Here is a 24,614-nt window from a genome sequence, read left to right as displayed (position 1 = left end):
GTTTTCGTTGTAATCTAGGTTACAGTTTCCTAATTTTTTCATTATTAGATGTCTTGCAAATGCTCCCATCATATTAAATGGTACAATTTTCTGAACTCATTTGGTAAATTTTGCATGTCATTGCTTTAAACGTTCTTTTGCCCAAAAGTTTTTACATAGAATGCATTTACAATCAAATCTTTCTTTATGTGATGGATTCAAAAGGAGATTATAAGCTGTATGAAGGCTTGGATACCAATTTTAGGTAAAAACTGAAGAGGTTATTAAGGAATGGGATATCATTTGTTTGTTCCTCCCATTATCAGCATTTGAACTTCAGTTCGTTTTTTTTTCTCTGCCTCATTTCAGAGTTTAGTTGTTCACTGAGGAGCACTGTGACTTTTAGCTGACTTTTGGTAAAATTCCTGTTTTCCCTCAGGAAACGTGCTGAGAGGAAGCAGCAGTAGTTTGTTGCCACATTGCTGTGGATTTGTGATTTCCTGTGCTACTGGCTGGGATGTGTGAACTGTAGACCTTACCGTGTTTCTTTTCCCACAGAGAGTCAAGATGAAGACAAGTTGACGTCAACCATGGGTCATTATTTCACCGTAAAGACCTGCTCAGTTTTGAACACAGAGACTTAAACCTCTTGTGTTTATCAGCCTGAAGTTTTGAGGAGATAACCGGACGCTGATCTTTATCTGACGGAGGATTGGACTGAACTTCCTCAGGCGATGGCTATGACAGAAACAAAGGCCTACAGCTGCCCGTCGGGGTTGTCGTGGGCGCGCGTCTGTAAAGAGTGCGGTCAGCAGCACGAGGGTCAGGACACCCACCTGTACGAGTACCAGGACGATGTGGACGATGAACTGGTGTGCCACATCTGCCTGCAGCCCCTAATCAAACCGATGGATACTCCCTGTGGCCACACTTACTGCTTTCATTGCCTCAGTAACTTCCTGAAAGAGCAGGACTTCTGCCCCGTGGATCGCCAGCGACTGCAGCTGCATCAGTGCAGGCCCTCCAGCCTGCTGGTGAGGAACCTGCTGGACAAGCTCACTGTGATGTGCCCCCATTCTGCAGAGTGCCAGCAGAAGATGCAGCGATGTGAACTGCACCCTCACCTGCACAACAGGTAAAAATCTGGGTGAAATGCTTACATTTCATCAGTTTTAGTGAATAGCAGAAGGTGTTCACTGAAGAAATGACAGAAATGGGATGAACAACTATATTATATATAAGTACAGGGGGATAATTTAACTTTTTGTAACAGTGACAGTGATATTTTAATGTTATTTGTCACATTGATTGTGCAATTTCCTGTTGGTACCATCTCAGCATGAACATGCAGCTTTATAATTACTAAGTTCAAGAAGGTCAGCTGTCTTGTTTTTCCACATGGCCAGTGTGGTGAACACTGTGGTCAGACGTGACACAGTAGTTGTGAGCAGCAGGTTGCCCTCCTGCAGCCTCGCTGTGTAAATAACAAAGTTCAGGGATGAGGGACAAGCAGCAGTTTCACTTCTTTGACTAAGTCGATCTAAACCTGTCTCATCAGATATTTTTTATTGCTGTTAAAGTCTTCTATTGATCTGCACAGTGCTGTTATGTTTTTGTTGTTTTAAAATACATTTATGATTTTTTTTGTCTGCTTTTTCATGCATCCTTGCAGCTTTTTGGTATAATGACACATTTAGGACGAAATGTTGTTTATTTATAGTCTGATATTCGTGTGTTGTTTCAAAGACGCTGGTCTTGTCCTTGATGTTTTTGTCTCGTTTTAGATGTTCTGTTTTTAGACGCCTGAGGGAGGAAGCAGAGAAGAGGAAGAGGCCCTCTTGGCATGAACTGAAAGGACGTAAGGGTGATGGGGAGACTTCTGGAGATGCTAAACAGTCGGTGACGCTGTCTCGAAATCCCCACCGGGATCCGTCTGAGCCTGGTCTGATTAATCCCGCTTATGAGGAAATGGATGATGGTATGAAGTCATTTTATCCTTTCTACCAGCTTTAGTCACCCACATCTACAAATCTGTTTCATGTCAAAACATGATATTTAATATTACCACATTTCCCTTGCAGTGTTTTGTAATATGAGGCTTGAGTGTTGCCATGATGACACTTTAGCAGCTGCTTGGTTTATTAGAACTGGGTTCCTTCCTGGTGTGATTGTTGAGACAAACACTGAAGTTTATTTTTTTAACCTTAAGGGTTTGATTCTGCCAAACTCATGTGAATCATCAGAAAAACACAGCAGCTCACAGATGTTTTAAACAGATGGATTTTTAGGGGTTGACAACCATTGTTTAGGTTGTCCGAGACAACCTATTTTCGTTTCAGACAACCAGATCCCGCCTCCTGGTTGTCTGGTGGACAACCAAGAAAAAAAAGACCTAGATTAAAGTTTTCCACCGCGGGTGTTCATCATTGTAAAAATGAACGGGAGAAAAAAAACTTGTTAAAGCTGTCTGGGGATTAAACTGATAGTTCTTTCACCCAATAAAGAGAACCAGAGTCAAAGTTTTACCCAATCAGAACAGAGCAGTGTGCGCTGCCTTTTTTCTTTCTCTGTGGGTTGGGGGTCAGCTTCACTCAGTCCAGGAAACGCCGAGGGTTTTCCCGGGAGGTGTTCACCTGAGCTATTTTCCACCAAGGATTACATCATATTTTATATATATTATATTTCTAAAAGCAGCTTGCAGCATTTCCACCATAACACTGTGTGTTCACGAGCACAACAAAACCACGACAGATCACCTGACTGGTTTTAAAGTGAGGGCTGAGAGGCAGTTCGACTGCAGCCGCAGCACCTCTACACGCGCACCGTGGCCCAGACCGGCCCAAGACTTCAGAGTTCATACATGTCAACCCCTTCAGACATTTACGTGTTTAATGAGCATCAAAAACCAGTAATTTTCGCAAAAAATCCATATTAATCACACGTGAGTGGGGTGGAGGTGCAAGCGGACCGCAGCCGCGCGGGGTGTGGTGGGGGCGGACGTGTCTACGTTTGACTTTGATCTTCTTTTAAAATCACAGAGTTCTCCGAGTCAGCTTCAGGTGCTTGTAGTTAATCTTAAATATCTTCTAATTTTAACTAGGTGTTTCAGTGCCTTTACATTACACAATAATTTTAGTGCAGAAACTTGTCAGTTTGGTTAAAAAAAGCAAAAAACAGTAAAAATAAATTGTTTTTTCTGTGCAGAGAACGTCTTGTGCTATAATTTTTTTAAATAAATGTATCAAAGCTCCTCAGTTGAAAACACTAAAATGACGGAAGAGCTGTTTAAATCCCCTTTCTTCAGCAAGTCTTCAGTCCTAAAAACACTAAACTGTAGCTTTAATAAGGTCATGTAGACAGTATACTACTATTTAAATTCAAATGTTTGTCCTGTAAGCAGGAAGGTTATGGTTGTTGGATGTTGAATTTTGCTCTCTACTTCAAAGAAGAGGATGAGGAGTAGTTTTACTCAAGCAGCTCCTGAAACTGTTAACCTGCTAACTGTGAACATTTGTGTATTGTAAACTTTGTACAGAGAACCTACCTATTAAATTACATTTTTATTGAGATTTTTTTTTTTTGGACAACCACAATGTTTTGCAGACGTCCAGATTTAGAAAAAAATACTTATTTCTACCCCAGGATTTGGAAAAACACTTTAAAGTACACACGACCCAAAGCAAAGGACCAAAATTCACTGCAACATAATTACCAAACAACTAAGAAGTGCCTGCTTGGATATTTGTGTTCCCGCTGTTATTATTAGATCATAAATGATTGAAGTATGTTCTTCAGTCTGAAAAATGAGTCATATTAGTCATAAAAAGAATTTCTTCTGCTTTAGTAATAACATGACGGCTCATTCATGTTGCATCATGTCCCACTTCAGTCATATTTTAGTCCCATTTGCAAAAAGAAAGAATGTTTTTTTCTTTTTGCTCGTGGGACTAAATTGTTCAACAGAACTGCTGAGGTTTTATTAACTGTAAACAGGAAAAACTATTGTAAAGTTAGTGCGAAAGCACGGTGTAGACTGCTTCACATCCTGTAGGGTTGGGCATAATCGTATTGTGTGTGATTCATAGTCAGAAAAACATTAATCGATTAATTTTTGGCACTTGACAATTAATACGATTAATGCCAACAGGTAGAATCCACTCGATGCTCCTCTCAGCTTCAAATATGACGAACATTAAAAAAAAAGTTCTGTAATTTATTTATCTATCAACACAATTTAAAATTTGATGCCTGAAGTCTGTAATTTTGACACAATTTGGAACAGATTTTTATGAAGAGCAAATCTTTCCCACTAAATTGGTCATGTGACTATGAAATAAGGGTGTCCAGGGACTACAGGGGATTAATCGTCAAATTAATTGTTATCGGCTAAATACCACAATTAATCGTGATTTATTTTTTTGCCATTATTGCCCAACCCTAGTGTGCACAGTTTGATCGCCATGCTGAATAACCGCCTCCGGTGGATAAACATTAAAAAACACACAGAGTGACTGTAATAGTCAATGTTAACACTGTTTTTGACTTTTAAAATAGGCCTGACAAAGACTAAAAAGCCATGCTTAAGGTGAAGGTACCTTCAACCAAATGTTCTGATCACATTAAAGATGGAGACTGGATTCTTATAACAGAAAATATTAAAACCAAGGCAAGGCAAATTTCATACCAGAAGGCAACTTAAGGTGCTTTACAGAAAAAAAACAGGTTGACACGAACAAGGCAAAACTACATATTCATACACAAACACGCACCAAGATACAATATTAAAACATTTAAAATGAATTATTAAAGGCAGTGCAAATCATTTTAAGTGCAGTTAGTTAAAAGCAGTATCAAATAAGAATGTCTTTAACTTGGATTTAAATAAGGTCAGATCAGACTCAAGTCTGAGGTCTTCAGGAAGTTTGTTCCACATGTGAGATGCATAAAAACTAATAAATTATACTGTATGTACCGAATGACAGCTGTTAGTACACATAGCTTTGAATATAGCTGTCACCCCACCACCAAACTCCTTCACTGCATTACCAGATACAGAAACTTGTTTATATTGATTTAATTAAAAAGGAAATGCTGCATAGTATACTGTAAAAGATTTTGAAAGCTCACTTTATCTGTAATTTACATATTTAAAGGGGCAATGTCATGTAAAATAAACTTTTTTGAGTTTTATATCATATTATAATGATATATCAAAAACATGCCCAGAGTCTTACTTTGACTCATTCATGCATGTTTGAGGAATTCTGTGGTGTCCTGAGGCAGCCAGGCAGCGGAGCAAAAACGACCGGTTGGGACTAGAACCGCCTTTTGGGACCAGCTCCTCCTCTATGTGTCTCCAAGCTGAGCTTCCTCATCACAGAGCACACACACCTACCGGCCCCGTGCTGAAATGGGCGGGACAGAAGCGGAAGGAGATTCTTAAAGAGACAGCGGCCAATTTCAAGGTGTTTAGAAACAGATATGATGAGAAGTCAAGTTTAATTTCTATCTAAACTTATAAACAGCATTTTAATAACAACTGAAGGTGACATAGCTACTTTATTATTGTATAGAACTTAAATATATGCCTGAGAAACACATAAGATTGCCCCTTTAAATAACATTTACCTAGGCTCTTAAATGCGGTGTCTATTCCTCCAAGCGATGTTGGTTTCTTCCACTCGACCAGAGATGTAATAATCATAGGTTTGAAGACTTGTGTTAACATCTTGAGGTCTTTGCTTGTGAACTGGCTTGGATTAAAAAGCAGATAAGTCACTACATCAGGGCACAACAGCAGTGGATTTGGATCAGTCGTTTCATCACATGTATGTTTTTGTAGGAGTCAGAGTTGTTCAAGAGCCTTACTTTCTGACAACATGGCTCAAACTTTTTCACTTATTTTAACATTTTTGTCTCACTTTGGTTTTTTTTTTTTTTACCAGTTTCTGGACTATCAGATTTATTATACAAAAATGTCATAAAACTTGTTTCGATTCAAGTAGTTCCTCTTTAAATATGCCTTCACTGGTTTTCCAGCGTGCCAACGACTGGCATTATTAATGCATAAAAGCGGTCCAAAATCCTGCTTGAGAACATAGAAAGAACAAATTTACTGCATTACCTACAAGTGGTAAGCTCAGTTTCAATCTGTCTGCATCTCTTTAGTGCTTTTCATACTTTTTTACACTAAGAAAACCTTTGTTTTGATTCTGCTGCTGCTCTTCTTTAGTAAAGCACCTAAACCAAAACAGAGGGAGCTCAGAGCCCCGTCTGTGTTTGCTTACACACAACAAGCCGCCGTCACAGAATCAGCTGTTTAACAACAGCATTGTTGACTAAATCTGTACTGCTGCACGCACTTCTTACTTCACACATTCACACAGCAAGTCAGGATTAACTGTGACCCTGCCCCTGTACTTTCAAGCATGACACCGACATGCAGCAAAACGGTGCGTTAGACCTGGCTGGTCTAGGTGATGAGTGAAAGAGACTGTGGGCTTAAACATAATGATCACTTGAGTTCAAAAACAGGTTACTTGTTAACACATTGTTGGGCAATTTCTGCACATCTCTCCTGGTGAAGTTTAATAAGTTTCTTGCAGTTGTTGTGAGCAGTGCAAAGGTAGGATCTGAAGTTAAATATCTGCTCAACCAATCCCAAAACAAACAAAGAAAAAGTCAGACTGTTTATTTATAGCTCACTGTTTCTGATCTGAAGGGTTTTTTAAGTTATGTAATAATCTCAGAAAAAGAATGTTTCTATCGTCTTGTTTAATCCTAACCACAAACAAAAAGTCTGCTGCTTTATGATTTTCTGCATCTTACAGTAACGAGCAGGCTTTTGTGGTGATCAAAGTGCAGGTGATTGTGAACGAGCTAAAAGTTAACCAGATTATGTAACCTCTTTACACAGATAGGGAGTGAATGTGTGTTCAGTGGCTCAGTGCTGCAAACGAAGGCAACCACACCGTTCACTTGACAGACCTTTCATATCTGAAGTGCAGTTCTTGTGTTTTTCCAAAGTTTTATATTGACACGCAGTCCTGTTTTCCACAGAAGATCCTATCAAGCCACAGAATTTCTACAAATACGCTGGATGATATCTGAGCAAAAAAACACAATCCTGATCTTGTCCAGTTCAAGAATGTTCTAGTTCTGTTTGTTCTAGTTCTGTGCTGGAGTGAAGGAAGGTCATATTATAAACCTTCCATGGAAATTGTTAATCAGTATACGTCACACTTTCTGAGGTGCTATGTTACGACCATTATTCCACATCTGAAGCACTTTCTAGTCTGTTGTTCAGATTAAGATTAGATAAGAGTTAAAATGGTCTGTGAGATAAAATTAGGAGTAAATCCAATTCAGGTTTGATTAGAGATACTTTTGGTACTGTCTGTACTTCTTCATTCAACTTTGTTATCTTTATAAAACGCTGAATACAGCAAAAAAGTTTTGTTAGTACGTAGTGTTAAGATTTTTATGTAAATGTGTAGCTTTTTAATAGCATCCATCCATTATCTATACCCGCTTATTCCTGTCTGGGTCACTGGTGCCCATATCCAGCAGTCACAGTGCGAGGGGCGGGGTACACCCTGGACAGGTCGCAAGTCCATCACAGAGACACACATGGAGACAAATGAGACAAACAACCATTCACTCTGTCACTCACCCAGGGACAATTTAGACTTACCAATTAACAGTCATGTTTTTGGTTTGCGGGAGGAAGCTGGAGTACCTGGAGAAAACCCACGCATGCACGGAGAGAACATGCAAACTCTACCCAGACAGGTCCCAGGGCTGGAATTCGATCCGGCAACCTTCTTGCTGAGAGGCGTCAGCTCTACCAACTGAGCCACAACATGTCCTAATGAAATTTGACCTGTATTTATTAGAATTTTATCTTACTTATGTAATTTAAAATTTTTTAATTACTTTTCATTTTAAACTGGTGCATAAAAATGTATAAAGTGATTTGATTACCAGTGATTTGTACCATTTCACAGGCAACCTATTTAATACTTTCAGCTGCAAGTAAGAAAGAAATCTTTCACAGATTTCTGAACAAATATGAGGGATAAGCTGTTTTCAGCTTTATGTATATCATTCTGGAAAGTATATTGTTACAACTACAACCAAAAATAATAACTGAAACAAAAATCCAAATTTGTCCTTCATTCATCAGATTTGTCCAACAATCGTAGTGGCATTAAATTAGATAAAAATGCGTCTGGTGTTTTTTTTTTTATGTGTCCCTCTAAAGAGAGCTCTGTAAACAGGAGGTTCAGGCATTTTTGTTTTGGTTGACTTGTTCATTTTTCTCTCCAGACAACACTCCTCTGCGGTCCAGTCTGGTGGCCGAGGCCAACGTGGTGGAGCTGTTCCGAGACGAACCCGAGGAGGAGCTGGGCCTTCGCATCGTTGGGGGAAAGGACACACCGCTGGGAAACATCGTCATCCAGGAGATTATCCGGGACTCGATAGCGTCTCGTGATGGAAGACTGGCCCCAGGGGATCATATCTTAGAGGTGAGACAAAGGAAAGTGATGGGATTGTTTTTCCCACAATACCAGGTGTCTCTTTTACAGCAGACGAGTCATGAAGGCTTGTGGGTGTTTTTTTTTTTTTACACATTTCTACACATGATAATCACAGAGTACTGTGCGAAACTCTTCACAGAGTACTGTGCGAAACTCTTGAGCTCCCCCACATTTCTTTATATTAATTTTTTTCCAATATTTCTATTGATCTTCTTCAAATTCTTTTAGGCTTCTGTTTTTTATAGTTCTTTGGCTGTTTTTGCTCATTTTTAAACCTGCCTTTGTTCTCGATTATTCTAAAGACAAATCGACTAAACGCTGTCATTTAATGCACTGCTATTTAATAGCACAAACTCTTCAACATATTGTAAATAATATTTGACATTTGGGCATCCCAGGATAAAGTTACTCTTTAATTTTCTTTCTAACAAACTATCACTATTTTTCTGTTCTGATTTGGTCAGCTTAATTTAAGTTGTTTTACACTTGTTCACATTACATCAAGAGTATAAAATCATGTTAAAGTAATCCATAGCGACCTGCTCATTCCAGATTATTTTCTTCTCTGATTGAAAATGGAATATTGCTTAAATTTCAGGTTAATACTCATTTAAATGTCCGATAATTTACTAAATGCCAAGACGAACAGATTAGGATGCTTTAGGAATTTGAATTTCCTTGCCTGATGTAGTGTTTTTATTAAAGCGTGGACTCTTATAAATGAGGGTCGGATGCGACATGAGTGAACATGTGGGATAAGAGGAAGAGGGTTGTTAATGGATGACCCACATGCAGTCCTACTGTTAAAACAAACAATACTACTTTGGATAGCAAATCAAAAATACATCTGCTCTGATCTGGTCACTAAATGCATGCAGGCACCTGGCTGCTCCGCCTGATGTGTGAGAAAACCTGCATAGCGTGACACGGTTTACCTTAACTGAGGTTTGAAGACAAAACTTGAAGCAGCATTCTCCTGTTGTTATGAACCAGGTGGGGGTGAAGTAGATATTCAAGATAGGCAAGTTTTAACTCCATGGCAACAGGGTGTGTTAACGACACACACACACACACACAAATACACGTCAGGTCAGAGTGAACTGGCTGCTGTCGCTGACAGTTTTAGTGCCTTTTATTATTATTATTATTATTATTATTATTGTGGGTTTTTTAAAGTTATTGTTCTTATATATACATAAGAGGGAAAACGGTAAAAAAAAAAAGTAAAAATTTCAAGTAGTCGTCTGTATTTTTCCCAACCCCCACCCTCCTTGGGCCTTGTTCTTTTGGGCTGTCATGAGGTGCAGCAGTTTAGTTTTGAAACAGAACTTTCTATAAACCCAAGTAATCCCAAAACTAGAAATGAAAGATGAAAACCCGCCAGCTAGGACACACAGCGAAGACGAGTGAAGGTTTCATAACAAAGCTCCTGAAATGCCCTGTTACAAAACACATTTCTGTGTGAAAGCTTTTCTTTAGACACACAACAAATCTGTGCAAATATGAGTTTTTTAAAGAAGGCAAACTGTTAAATATGTGTGATGCTGATTTTTGTGTCAGTTTAAACAGATCTAATCAAACTGAAATGCTTTAATAACAACAAAATGTACAATTTTCTAAAGTATTATTTAGATAAATCCCTTTCAGCACAGAGTGACCCATAAATACACAGACAGGGTGTAGGAGAGTGTTAATGCCGTTCTAGTGACGGAGTTGTTGTTGTGTTTCCAGGTGAATGACGTCGGTTTGGCGTCGGTCCCTCACTCCCGAGCCATCGCGGTGTTGCAGCAGGCGTCCCTCCTCAGGCTAACTGTCATGCAGGAGAAAGGTTTCAAGATAAGAGATCAACGCTCCGACCATCACGCTTCCTCTTCGGCTTCCGCTGCCCCCCAGCCCTCTCTCAGTCCTCCCGGCAACGCTGCGCCCAGTCAGAACACCGGCAAGGTTCTCCACGTGATGCTGACGAAGACTCACCGCACGGAGGCGCTCGGCATCAAACTCATCCGCAAGTCTGATGAGAGCGGCGTTTTTATTCTGGACCTTTTACCTGGTGGTTTGGCTGCCAAAGATGGAAAACTGAAGAACAATGATAAAGTGTTGGCCATCAATGGACACGACCTGATGCACGGCACACCTGAGAGCGCTGCACAGATCATACAGGTAGAAGACCCAGTTTTATGTGTTTGTTTGTCACATTTGCAAAAAATATCTCCTGAACCACTGAGCAAGTTTTAATTAAACCTTCTGATTGGATTACAGTTGATTAATTTTAAGAGTCTCTTTAGAGAGTATTTTGAGAAGTTCACATTGTCAGTTTTTTCCAGTCATACCATAGGTTTAAAAACTGATGTACACATTTCCAGCCTGCTGTAGGTTTGGTACTTCAACTCATTTAGTTATAGTAATAATATTATTTTGTATTTTAGTCACACATTTGTCTTGGTGCAACTGTGAATTTACAGACATTTACATATTTTGAATGTTTTTCTTGACTTGAAGCGTAGTTGGCTTTGCTTCCAACTGCATGTTTTTACTAGAAATTATCTATTTCACCCAATTTCAGGAAGAAATTGATTTTACTGTACAGTATTCTCTGGTGTTTGACATGCTTCCTGAAATTTCTTGACCTGCTTCCTTATGGGTGCTGCTGTCGTACTGTAATCCTAATTCATTTTTGGTCAAAGTTTGTCCTAAATGTTGGTGAACAAAGACACGATTTTAGTCATTTCTACAAATTGGCTGCTTTTCTTCCGTGTGCTTTAAGGGCAGTGAAAAGTGTGTGAACTTTGCGGTCATGAGGCCAGCGGACACTCAGGAAGAAGCAGGAGGCAGCAGAGAGGGGCAACACAGTCGAGGGCCCAGGAGGGCTCCAGAGCCTCAATACTTCAAGCGTCAGTCCACCTACCTGAAGGTAACAAAATATTTGCACATAAAACAACAACTTCTCATACTCAGACTTGTGTGTGGTGGACTTTTTCCATTACATCAACTAACAAATTTTAGATCTTTTTGAGTTGCTGGTTGTGCCGCGTTAAAAACCTCCACATGATACAACATGCAGGTGATTGGTTTGGAAGTAATGTTGGGGAAAGTGTGAGAGAAACACACAAAAGCTCACATTGTAAGACTTTAATAGTGACCTATTTATTGCATTAGCTAGACTTTCCTTCTCCAGTCATCTGTTCATAATACAGCTATTCTACATAACTCCATCTATAGTCACATGCCACCTGAGTCACTGACAAAAGCTCACACCCTTAATCAAAACAGACAAAATAGCACATAAGATTTATATCTCAAAGTATTATCCTGCATCACAAATTTACATTACAAATGTAAGCATATTGTATGACATTAAAAATACTCGTTGAATTTTTTTTTCCAAATTTGAAAGACATATCCGCGTCATATGTGGTACCCGACTGTATGGAGGAGGTTCTCTAGAGATATTAAGGCTGTGAGATTATGTCCCGTGAGGTTTTGACCGTACACCATGCCACCTATCTTATGATTAAGTCTTGTGCTAAATGACCAATGTGACTGCATGTGATTTAGGATAAGTAGATTTCTGTACTATATAAGCCTTTTTTCCGGACTTTTGTTGCAGTTAATCCATACGTTTTTATTTTTATTTTTTGTGTAGATGTTTGTGTGTCATTGCAGCTTGATTTACACACTAACTACAGAACCAAAGTTGCTTCTGCAGCTGAAAACTAACCCCAATGCTTTTTGTTTACATTGTTTTAAACAAGCCTCTATGGTGTGAGTTTTAGGTGTGCCCCCTGGTGGTTTGTTTTGGTGAAGAACATAAACAGGCATGTGACACAGCCAGAACAGACCACACCAAAAAAATCTGATTTCATTTGCTTGATTTATTTATTTATTTTCAACTCCTACTAATTATCAATTAGCACATTTCTTTTTGTTTACAATGCTGCCCTTTCAGGCCTCTTATTCAAAACAGTGGTGCTCAAATGGAAATGAGGATGTTTTGTTGTTTTAAAGGTCTGAAGTCTTTCTGTTAGCATGCTGTGGTTGTGATGTTTGCTCTGGTATCACTCTGTTAAACTACGCAGTCAGGTTCTCATTTGGGGGTGAGAAGTTTTCAGAGTTTGGTGAGCGGAGATGAAAGCTCGTCTCTGGAGCCCCCCTCTGTCCTGATCAAAAGAGTCGGGGTGCTGCTCGCTCTGCCGCTACGGGGCCAACGGCTTGTTGTTTTTCTGCTTGTCTCTTTGGAAAGTGAGAGGATCAAAGCTGGTAACAGTTAGCTTTCGCCTGCAGAGTCAAACCTTTTAGTCTTGCTAGGGGGGATGGGTTCCCTGCTGTGGGAAGGAAGAGCCTCCCCCCCAGCTTTCCTCCTGACAGTTTACAGACTCCAGAGAGCAACAAGAAGGCTACTTGAAGTTGTCATTTTCCACACATCTTTTCCACTACGAGAACAGAGTGTTGATCTCCACGCTTCACCCTGGCCCTCACTTCTCAGCTCCATCTCAAATGTTTCACATTTGTTTCTACAACTGGCTCTCTGGGAGGGATCATTTTAGTCAAAGAATCCCACAGAGATGAAGATTAATTGGCTGCACAGAGTCGATGGATTTTCACATTAAAAGATAAAGAGATTTATGAATTTTTGCTTCATGATGTCCTTAAAATAGTCATTATTTAATGTTTAGCACAATGTTTATATGATGTTTCACATTCTGTGTACAGGAGCCTCCGAGTGGGTATTCTTGTCAGGAGAAGACTGTGAGCTTGAAGAAGGAGCCTCGAACTTCTCTGGGCATCACTATCGCCGGGGGGAGGGATTGTCGCAGCCGGCTGCCTGTTTACATCACGAGCGTGCAGCCTGTTGGCTGTCTGCACCGAGACGGCACCGTCAAGAAAGGTTTGAATCTAAATCATGACTTTTATCTGGAAACAAATAATTTAATCTTTTATTTATCTCTCAGCAGGGAGTTGGCATTTGTGTATCAGTAAAGTGACAGACCAAATACAAAAAAAATCTGTTACTTTATACACATTTTATAGGAGCGTATAAAAAATTAACTGCAAACAAAACAAAACAAAAAAACCCAGACGTTTTACAGCACTGAGTCTGAACTCATTACTTTATGATTGTACATTTATTACTGTAAATATATATAATACCCACTAGTCTGATCAAAGCTGATGAAATGATTTTTTGACTTAATGTTTGGGGAAAATTACTTGATCATCACTGTTGATAATCTTTGTCTATTGATGAATTATTTAAAAGGCCTTTCTTTGGTTATAGTAGTTGTCCAGTGAATGACTGTGGCTAGATGTCATTTCTTGGGTTCAGATAATTTAAAAAAGCAATATATGACAATTTCTAATATGAAATAATACAATAATTGTAGTACATGTTCATATTTTAGACTATCATCATGTTTCAATCATTGTTAAAATGTCCATCTGCAGGGATAGGTTAAATGAGCTCATTAATATTTAAATTGCTGTTTTATTTTCTTGACCATTCAGAATTTCTGACTTGTTTTAAGTTTGTATTCTATCAGCCCAGAGTAATCTCAGCCGTGCCATAAATTAATCAGATTTTATGTGATTGAGGTGCTTAGGATTCAGCTTTCTTGTCTAAAAGGCGGTGCTTTAGTTATTAAAATGCAAAGATTTGTTTGTGGACCGGACACCGGCTCTGAACTGGTCCTCAGACTGCTTTTGTAGAATAAAGGACTAAAAATGACAATTGGTTGAATAGGAAAAGGGCTATTCTGTTTTCTCGTCCTGCTTCCATTCAGGAACACAATGTGTTGCTCAAGGGTCGTTAAACCGAGAGGATGTGTGATAAAATGGAGGCGCGACTCTAGTTTTTCTGGGGAAGTGTTGTCTGAACACAGTCTTTCTCACTTTGAATTCATCTGGATAGGAAACTGAGCTGAAGACTTTTGAAACAATCACGTCATCGTATGTTTTATGTAGAATCTCTTCAACGTGGTTTAGGTTAGTGGTCTGCCTGATCAGAAAATATTTATAATTTTTAAGATGATGTAAATACATATTATACCACTACTAACAATTATTATTATTATTATTATTATTATTATTATTATTGTTATTATTATTATTATTGCTTGAAATTAATTATACAAAAAAGGGGCTGATATAAGATTTTTTCCTTCTTTCTGCCTCCTTTCATTTCAATTTGATTTGTATATTTTTTTGTTGTGTATATATGTTGTGTATTTTTTTGTTTTTTTGTTTTAAATGAAATGAAAAAACTAACTAAACCAAACAATATTTCTTTACATTTATTTTGTTTGTTGAATGTGAAACGTTTGCTCGTGTCTCTTCTCAGGCGACGTTCTGCTGAGCATCAACGGTGTCGATTTGACCCAGCTGACCTACAACGAAGCCGTTTCTGTGCTGAAGGCTCAGACGGCTCAGGCCCAGGTGGTTTTACGAGTCATCCAGACCACCTCTGACAGCTCGGAGAAGGACGCCGAGGTCGGAACCGGGGACGAGCTCGACAACAATGACGAGCAACGAGACGATGCCCACAGCTGGACGCCCCTGTGGACTCACTGGCTGGGTTTACCGAGGTGGAGCTGCTTGAAGCGTCTGATCACTTCAGCTGTATTTAGTTTGTTTTCATGTAAAATTCACTCTGGCTCTTTTTTTTTTTTTTAACATTTAGCCACATGCACTGGTGCAGAGACATCGTCCTACAGAAGATCAACAATGAGAGCTGGGGCTTCAGCATCGTCGGAGGCTATGAGGAGAGCCACGGGCAGCAGCAGCCTTTCTTCATTAAAACCATCGTGCCTGGTACACCCGCTCACTTCGACGGACGCCTCAAGTGAGTCGGCGCTTCATTATGTAATCATCACCTGCGTTTTAAAACAGACTGTGTTAACGACACGTGGTTCTCTCCCAGATGCGGCGATGAGATCGTGGCGGTGAACGGAGCTACGACTGTGGGAATGAACAACTCGTCTCTCATCCCCATGCTGAAGCTGCAGAAGAATAAAGTCACGCTGACTGTGGTGTCCTGGCCGGGCAGCCTGGTGTAGCAACTCTCTGCCCCTCTGTAATAAATGTCTTCACACAGCGCACACAAGGAGCTCTGTTCAGCTGCATTCAGGACTGTTCTTTCTACATTACCCAAGTTTATCATATTCTTCCTCTCTGCGGAGTTCTGATCTCATTCAAGGGGCATAACCTGTTAGGGTCTGGTGCACTCATAGGGATTGTAAAATCAAGGTGCACAGATGATCAGACTTGTATGTTAAAAGCAAACTGGAAGGATTTTGATTTTGTTGTTGATTCTGTTAAAAATGTTGTATATTTACTGGTTCAGCAGAGCATCAGTAGGCAGTAAAACTTCTGATTTACAGTGTAAAGATCTTTATATAGACATTTGAAATAGACATTTGAAATAAGGCATTATTGGTGACTACAGACAATATTTTCAAACCGATGCCAAATCGCTCAACCTTTGGTGTGATTTTAATCAAACTGAAATTAGTGCACTTTAAAAAACGTGATGCTTTAATTAATATTTCTTAAATTAGAACAAAACCAACCACCTCAGCCAGTTATGAAACTATTAACCATTTGTTGTATCTGTGCTGTAAAAACAGAAAACATGCACAGATCGTATTATTCAGGAATTAGTAAAATAAATTGAGTTTGTGTTTAATGTTTAAACCCTAATAACCTGAAATAAGCTTTCAACCAAGTATGATTTTGTTTTTAATGAAAGTGCTGGTAATCCTGGGAGACATTTACCCTTTTATTTTATTTTTTTGTCTTTCAACTGTATTTATTTGGCTCATCCTGAAAGACTTTAAAAAGTGGGTGCCTTGTGGATTTTGACGGAAAAGCTGAAGCATCTAATTGCCTTAAAATCATCTCTTCCAAAATGTGTTTTTATGTGATGTTTATTGCCAGTGGCCTTACTTGTATTTTAACAAATACAGGACCTATTAAACGACACAAAAACACTTTGAAATAGACATCTACTAATGTGTAAACGATCCACCTGCTGTTCAATAAAATCATATCAAATCACTTTATTTTATTGCATTGTCCTGCATTGTGTGTTTTATGTAGATTATATGAAGGATGAACAGGTTTGAAAACAACCTGAGTTTAAGATGTATAAGAAATAATTTATTAGATGCTTCTTTTACAAGTTACTTTTCTTCAACCTGCATGGTGAGCAGGTGAAGTGGAGGTTATGACCTGACTGGTTTCTGCTATGATTATTATTTACAATAAGTGCAAAACAGAGATTAGTTTTTTTAGTCTTCAGCCTGACCTCTGGTGGACAAATTTACTAAAAATGTGACTCAAGCTCATATTTTACTCCTTTAAATCCTTATAAAATATCCTTGTCAGTACTTTTGTAGTTTTAAACATACACATAAAAAATTTACAAGACTTCATTTGGAATAAAAGGATTCTGGTGACAATCGAGAATTTATAATCAAATATAATGGCTTAAAATGTGAATCGATTCATAAAAATGAATAAATCGTTTTCACTGTATAAAATTAAGTTATAGATTTAAGATAAATCAGTAACTGAATTGGTGATTGTGTGAATCCCTAAGTGTTTTAGCTTGTTTTTTTTATTTAAAAAGCCAATACATAAAGTTGTGTAGTTTTTCCACACATTTACCTCTTTTTAAGACTTGGTAGGTACAAGATGATATTTGAGTCCTGATTTTACTTTTACTGCTAAAAAAAGAGGTTTATGCATATAAATTTTATTACTTTGCACATTTAAAAAATCAAGAGACACCTTTCCACCTGAGGAAAAAGAAAGAACTTGATTACTTTGTTTATGCAGTACTCAAATTAAGTTTAAATCCCCCCCCCCAAAATACTTATTAAATTTGTAGTTTTGCCATTTTTAAGTAAAAATTAAATCTTATTAGCATGTATATTACAATGAAGTTTCTTTAGCTAAATTTGACTAAATACTACTTTGAAATGACACTAAAAGATCTTGAGTGGACAAGTGGAAAGTTTGTGAAAACAAAAGACCATAAAAACCAACCACCCTGAAGCGAAGCCCACCCCTTCAGTCAGTGCAGACCTGGAGGGGGGGAGGGGCTGCTGGCGTACAGTAGAAACACGTATTTTCACTCTTTGACCACTGATCTGTGGCATTAGAAAGTGTAATCATGAGTTGTGGTAACAGCATCCCTGAGTTTTGTAAAAGTGTTGAGTAAGTGCAGGCCGTCTTGTTAAAGTTAATGACTCAGCACCTTGTTAAAGATGACAAACTGCCCACAGGGTGGGGCGTGTCTTTGTGTGTGTGTGTGTGTGTGNGTCAACAGCAGCAATTAGTAATTATAGAGACAAACATAAAACATGAAGCAGAAGCAAAAGAAAAATGGAAATCAACCCTTTATTTCTGCTCTTCGAAGGAATTGTCAAATATTTACATGAACTGCAACAATAATGGGAGGATTTACAGTCGTCGTCGCGGAGAACGATGGATTTCAACCTGTTTTTCTCTGAGGTTCTGTACTATCCAGAGGCACTCTATTACAATGAAATGTCTAATGTCTAGACAGCAGGAAAATAATACTTGAATAATACTCATCACTTGAGATGATGAGTGGAATGAGGGAGTCATCTCTTTAACTGTAATGTAAAAGGAAGTGCTTCATAAGAAGAGGGGAGGAGTATAAAACTACAAAACTAATAAAACCTGGGATATTAAAAGAGAAGATTTACAAACATTTATGTTTAACAAATGATGACTTATTGTCACCTCAAATGGCAAAAAAAATTCTTTTGTCACTGTTTGAATATTCAAGATGCACTGCCATCTGAAATCTGGACTCTCCTTCAGGCTCAAGTGCAAAACTCAGTCGTAAATCTGGCATCAGATACACTGTCACTATATGGCTTACAAGGTAAACAGGTTTATATAAACTAGGAAGGTACATATAGACATCTTTCATTAATCAAAACTATGGTACAGCAATATATTGGCAAAAAAACTAAATAACTAGTTTATGTAAACAAAAATACACCATTGTACAGCTTATTCTAACATAGTTACAGGTCAAGTTCTTGTATTAGCTAGTTGTACAAAGGGTTAAACATAGGGCGGTGACGTATGCTGTGCATTAGGCAACTTCAACCATCCCATAAACCTGCAAAGAACTGGATTCAAAGATTTAAATCTACACACCTGTTAGATCACTCGTTAGATCTCCAGTTACACTTAGAAATGTTTGTGGATAAATATGTTTTAAATGATACATAAGGCAAAGGGGGCTGGAGGGGGGGTTACAGAGGGTGGAGGCATCACATTCTTTGCAAGGGATTGTAACAGACAGGATTCAGGTTGAAGGTTCTTTGGGGTTAAATGCACTTTTTCTTTTTTTCTTTAGAGTTTCGTTTGTTTTAACATGTTTAACAAAAAACACATTAGAGTGCAACAAAGACAGCGGAAGAAAAGGGGGCATGTCTGGGACAAATGTGCAAAATCTGCTATAAAGCAAAGTGACAGTGTTGCAAACTTTAACGGGGGGGGGGGTTATGAGAGACGAGTCAGTGCGGACCCTTATTCCAACATACTGTATGTACAAGGCACTAAGGAGAGGATTTAAGGGCCACACATCCTGTCTGGTAACAGCCCTCAGTCCGGTCTGAATATAGGATATTTAGGTAAGAATTCTATAAGAATCACCTGCAGACAGAAAAGACAAACGATACAGATATTCAGGATGTTAATGTTCAAACACTAAAACTATGAAAAACTATTACTTCATTCTGAGGCCTAACAGAGCACTGAAAAAGCCATTTTTCTGCCCATTATTGTCCTTTAAATTATAAAAGAAAAATTCCAAATTGTAAAAAGTACCACCCACATACCCTAACTGATGATGTACTGTATGTATTTCACCAGTTTAAACTTTAATAACTTTAATGATGGAACCAAGTGAATGATCGGATCACATGGATCCGTCATCTTTTTCTGCCCAAAAGATTAACGCGTGAAATTCACTACCTACAGATTTGACAGTTTTATAATCATCAATAACTGCCACCTTTTTAATGATTTTATTATGATCTGTTTTAAAATCTGCTTTACGAATTGTCTTAAGTTTTATTCTTTTTCAAAGGTTTTATTTTACGTTGCTAATAGCCCATCTAGGGACTAACCCATGTCCTGATAGAAATAAACAATATATGGAAAAAATATATACTTTTTTTGGTAGTTATAGATACAAACCTTATGTCTAGTTTTCACCAATGTGTTAAATCAGTAGAAATTTGTAAAATAAAAAACTTGAAGGAATGCATCTCCCACCACCTTTATGCTAATAGATGATCATTTGTCATGAAGATTGTTGGATGTTTAGTCTTTAGGATCAAATCTTTAAAATATCTTATAACAGATTCAGATATGTTTGTGTTTCATAAAGTCAGCTGTGGCAACCATATTGAATTGTGTTGATTCCAAAAGTTAAGTTGTTGTTGATGTAAATTCAATAAAAACTGAGTTTAAATAAAACTCATCCAGTGATGTATGAGATCCTTTGCAAACAGATAAACTCAGAGCTTTCATTTTTTGGTGGTGAATAATGTTATATACTGTAAAATTTAGAATCTATCTTCATAATAATGATTTCCTAATATTTAAAGCAACTGATAAAACTTGGTTTTGATTTTGTGAGTTTGATACTTTTTTTTCTGTATGTTTTTATGCAGGACTGTGATTTTTCTAAGCTTTCTTGGTTCATAAGATACCATGTCAGCTATTTTTTCCCCCAGTTTTGTAAAATAAAATAAAGTATGATCAGGTGTGGGAGGGCTTGAGGTGCATTTACGTGTCAGTGTACTCACATATTCCATCATGTTGCTGCTTTCGCATTTTCTTTTGCTGAGCTTCCAGTGCAGCCCAAGCTGGAAAGAAAACAGGGGACAAAAGAATGAACGTCTCGCTCCGCTTTTGAAGTGAAACAAAGACACGCCCACTTGCAAAGAAAAGAAAATCTGTCTGAGATCTCCTCTTTAGCTCTGGGGGAAGAGACTCTGACAGCAGGACCGTCTGGTCTCACGGAGGTCAAACTGTGGCCAGACACCCCGAAGAGCTTCCTTTATACCCTCGCACGGCTACTAGCTGTAATTTGTTGCTGCGAGACAAAACAAAATTAACACGGCCTTTTTACTGCTGACCTCTGGATCGGTCTCAAAGAAGCTCTGAGGATCTTGTGTGGCAGGTTGGAGTTTCCAGAACAGACTAATGATCACTGATCAGCTCACAACAGCACAGACAAATTAAACACTTTTACACAGAGGTTTATATACGAACTGACGTCTTTCTTACCTTGTGGTATAATCTGTTATTCTCCCACTCTAACAACTTCTGAATCGACCGTCTTGTCTTTTAAAAGAGAGGAAAAAATTAATTTTAACCAAGTTTATTATAGAAGCAAAACACTCACAACTCACACACAAGTAAAAGGAAACAGTGGCAGTCTTAGGATTTATGGACTGAACTCTCAATTTAGTAGCCAGTAATTTCCACTTTGTTGTCAGTAATAGTGAGCGGAAACCTTTTAAACGGCACACCCTTCAGCTGGGAAGGAGTGCAATGCATCATTTCAGAGCCAAACGGCGCTGCAGAGAATAATCATCGGAGATGTGAGGGGAGAGTTAAACGAGAGGCCCGACACTCACTCTCTTGTTTAGGCAGATCACAGGCCATAGACTGCAGCCGACTGTGCAGCAGCAACACAGGCAGCCGCAGAGAAGCCACTTCACGTTCACGGGCAGGTTCTTCTTCAGACAAGCGTTCACCCGGCCGATGCTGGTTTTGAATTCCTCCGGAGCTACCTACAATGAGACGAGGGGAGAAAACTGCTGGTGTCAACTGTTCAAAGGGAAGCATGAGCGGAAGGATCAAAGAGGTGCAGGAAAACCAAAAGGCAGATATTTCGGTCCAGAGATGAGATCTGCTAATTCTACACCCCTGACTTGCCACCCGAGCTCCAGACTGTTCAAGGCGAGGAGGGAGTCAAAGGAGAGATAAGCTCAGTGCCTGTGGCAGCGCTGGCCAAACAACTTGAATGGATGCTCATTCCTCGCCGAGTCTGTACGCCATAAAACGGGGGTCGTAATCTTTTATGACAGGATGCAAAGGTCTCTTTGCAAACAGCCAAAGAGCTCAGAATAAAGCCCAGCAGGGTCTGATCTGCACCCTTCAATCATCATAATTGTGACCTCATCCATCACATGTCACCCTGGGTCACAATGCTGAAGGTGCTTTTTATTGCCCCACACTTCCCTCGGCCCGCTCTCACCCCCGCAGCCTTTTTGTGTTTTTGCGTCCGACCCAGGAAGCTTCCCTTTCTTGTCTGCGGCAGAGTCCTCATTTTCATTCTTTTATCACCTGGCGCTGGACCCTACGAAACACTGGGGCCAGCCGAGAACCCCCCATACAGGGCTTACTCATTTACAGAGCTGGACGGCAGCACATTCAGGCTCTTTTCTCTGCGATGTGTGGCACGCTGCTTAAAATGCATCTCCATCAGATCAAAACCACTCGGGGAAGTCTGAATGGGATGGTCTGGGGAAGTTGGGGCTGTTAAAGGACCTCCAGAACAAAAGAATCACAGCAGCTTTGATTGCTCGATGAGTTTGAACAGAAAGTAACCAGTAAGACTGAAATGTAGGAAAATCCAAAAATAAAAAAATAAATAAAATAACTGTACCTTGCCTGTGAGAACGGAGGGAAATTCTGTGTCAAATCTGTTGCTCAGTCCAAACCTAGGAAGAAGAAAATATTTTTTTCTAAACTCTGGTGTAACAACACAAACAATGAGAACAAATGCAAATCAGAAGCAGACCTGCTGGATGTTCTCTCAAGTGTAGATTTAGTTTATTTTGAGTGACAGTTACAAAATAAATTGTTAAGAAAATTAAAAATCCTCTGTATTTCTAAACTGTGATTTCTCCCTGTAAATAAATAACTGGGAACCAGTATCTTTATATTCAAATTATTATTTACCAAATACAGAAAGAACCATTGCATGTGTTTGGAAGCCTTTTTTCTGGAATGTCATGTCATTAAAACACACCAAAAAGAGGCTTCCAAAAAATATACTAAATGTAAAATAACATCAGCATACATAGAAATTATGTATTCTAAATTATTTTATTTAGATATCAACCTTTTTTCTTAAACCAGGCAAACCCCACTAAGATCACAGATCTCTTTTACAAGGGAGGCCTGGACCTGAAGGGAACTTATTGCACATGTTTTTGGTCTGTGGGGGAAACTAGCAAAAGTAGACAAAATTGTGAGTCACACAGTTACAGATTGTACAAACTGTATTTTTCTTGTTGAAATTGACAAAGAAGAAATATTGAGTACGGTAAAAAAAACTTGCTGACAAAAGATCAAAAGACTGGGTTGACATGGACATGGTGCTTGTAAAAGATATAATGGATTATGTGATTGAAGCGTTTACATATATCTGTAATTTATCATTTTCAACTGGTACATTTCCTGATAATATATGAAAACAGCCAAGGTAATTCCTCTTTTTAAAAATGGTGAGAAACACATGTTCAAAAATTACAGACCAATATCCTTTTTACCACAGTTTTCTAAAATTTTAGAGAAATTATTTGTCACTAGATTGGATCGATTTATTGAAAAACATAATATCTTAAATAGTAGTCAGTATGGGTTTAGAGCTAAAAATTCCACATCAATGGCTCTAATGGAATTTATGGAGCAAATAACAACGGCTATTGCTCAAAAACAGTATTGTTTGAGCATTTGTGTAGATTTAAAGAAAGCATTCGACACAATTGATCACAGTATTCTTCTTGAAAAATTAAGTAAATATGATATTAGAGGGTCAGCACTAAAATGGGCATCCAGTTATTTGAAAGATTAGGAAACAGTTTGTACAGATAAATGGTGTAAGATCTAAACTTGGTAATATCACACATGGAGTCCCTCAGGGCTCTGTACTGGGACCTAAGTTATTTATTTTATATGTGAATAACTTAGTAAATGTGTCAGGACTTTTCAAATGTGTTTTATTTGCTGATGATACAACGTTTTTTTTGTTTAGGTAAAGATATAGAAAAAAATGTTTGAGATGGTACAGAAAGAATTTGAGAAAATACAAAATTGGTTTCAACAAAACAAATTATCATTAAATTTGGATAAAAAAATTACATGATATTTAGTAACAGGAAGACAAGTGTTGATTTCTCATTTAAAGTAGATGGTATTGAGATCTGTAAAGTCAGTGAGGTGACATTTCTGGGTGTCATCATGGATGACAAACTGACATGGAGACCTCACATACGTTATTTAAGAACAAAAATATCTAAATCTATAGGAGTACTGTACAAAGCCAGGGAATTATTCAATGACAAAGCTCTGCTTGTGTTGTACAATTCAATAATTGTTCCACATTTAATTTACTGTATTGAAGTCTGGAGTAAAGCTTGCAAAACTATTACAAATCAATTTTTTGTTTTGCAGAAAAGAGCCATAAGAATTATCGCTAGAAAAGGTTACAACCATCCATCAAATACATTATTTTGCAAACTGAAAATGTTGAAATTCTATGATTTGGTTGACTATAATATTTTACTGTTTATGCACAAGGCTCACAGAAACATTTTACCTTCCAACATTCAGGCAAATTTTGTTAAGAGAGACACTTGTTATTACCTTAAGGGGATGGAAATGTTTGTGAAGCCATATTTTTGTACATGCTTGAGAGAAAGATGTACTTTAATCCAGGGTATAGGATTGTGGAATGGTCTGGAGGATGATTAACACATACTTACATACATGCTTTTGTCACTGTTTATCTTATCGTATATTGGAGACATCAACAGCCAGAAACAAATTCCTTGTGTATGTCAACATACTTGGCCAGTAAAACTTATTCTGATTTTGATTATCTGAGTGTGAAACCTCACATAACATTATTTTAAAGAACATTTCTCAACATAAGATGACCTCAGGAATGCTAGGTTTTTAATTTAAAATAAAATGTGCGTATAAATAAATATACGCACACTGAAAGTCCAGCCCATACTCAGTATCTGAAGT

General features: G+C 38.3%; 2 protein-coding genes across 2 annotated transcripts in view; one reads left to right on the top strand and one right to left on the bottom strand.

The window, feature by feature from the left end:
* Nucleotides 1–848: 848 nt before the first annotated feature.
* Nucleotides 849–16,573, top strand: lnx2b (ligand of numb-protein X 2b; the record flags this gene model as incomplete). Its single annotated transcript, XM_014005252.1, is given in 9 exon segments — nt 849–1,114; nt 1,764–1,957; nt 8,308–8,507; nt 10,251–10,679; nt 11,284–11,430; nt 13,230–13,404; nt 14,854–15,097; nt 15,193–15,354; nt 15,433–16,573. Coding segments are annotated over 9 exon segments (1,953 nt in total), but the record flags the coding sequence as incomplete, so codon positions are not given.
* Nucleotides 16,574–17,896: 1,323 nt separating this feature from the next.
* chic1 (cysteine-rich hydrophobic domain 1) overlaps nt 17,897–24,614 on the bottom strand; it is a 7,620-nt gene continuing 902 nt past the window's right edge. Inside the window, exons 2-6 of the mRNA XM_014005276.1 lie at nt 22,243–22,297; nt 21,209–21,364; nt 20,856–20,912; nt 20,372–20,431; nt 17,897–19,211 (exon numbers count right to left, since the gene is read on the bottom strand). Coding sequence (XP_013860730.1) covers nt 19,161–19,211; nt 20,372–20,431; nt 20,856–20,912; nt 21,209–21,364; nt 22,243–22,297 — 379 coding nt within the window. The 3' untranslated portion in view covers nt 17,897–19,160. The remainder of the gene's footprint in view (nt 19,212–20,371; nt 20,432–20,855; nt 20,913–21,208; nt 21,365–22,242; nt 22,298–24,614) is intronic.

Source organism: Austrofundulus limnaeus, unplaced genomic scaffold (assembly GCF_001266775.1).
Source record: "Austrofundulus limnaeus strain Quisiro unplaced genomic scaffold, Austrofundulus_limnaeus-1.0 Scaffold1, whole genome shotgun sequence".
In the NCBI taxonomy this organism is placed as follows: Eukaryota; Metazoa; Chordata; class Actinopteri; order Cyprinodontiformes; family Rivulidae; genus Austrofundulus; species Austrofundulus limnaeus.
This window is presented reverse-complemented; position numbering and strand designations above follow the sequence as displayed.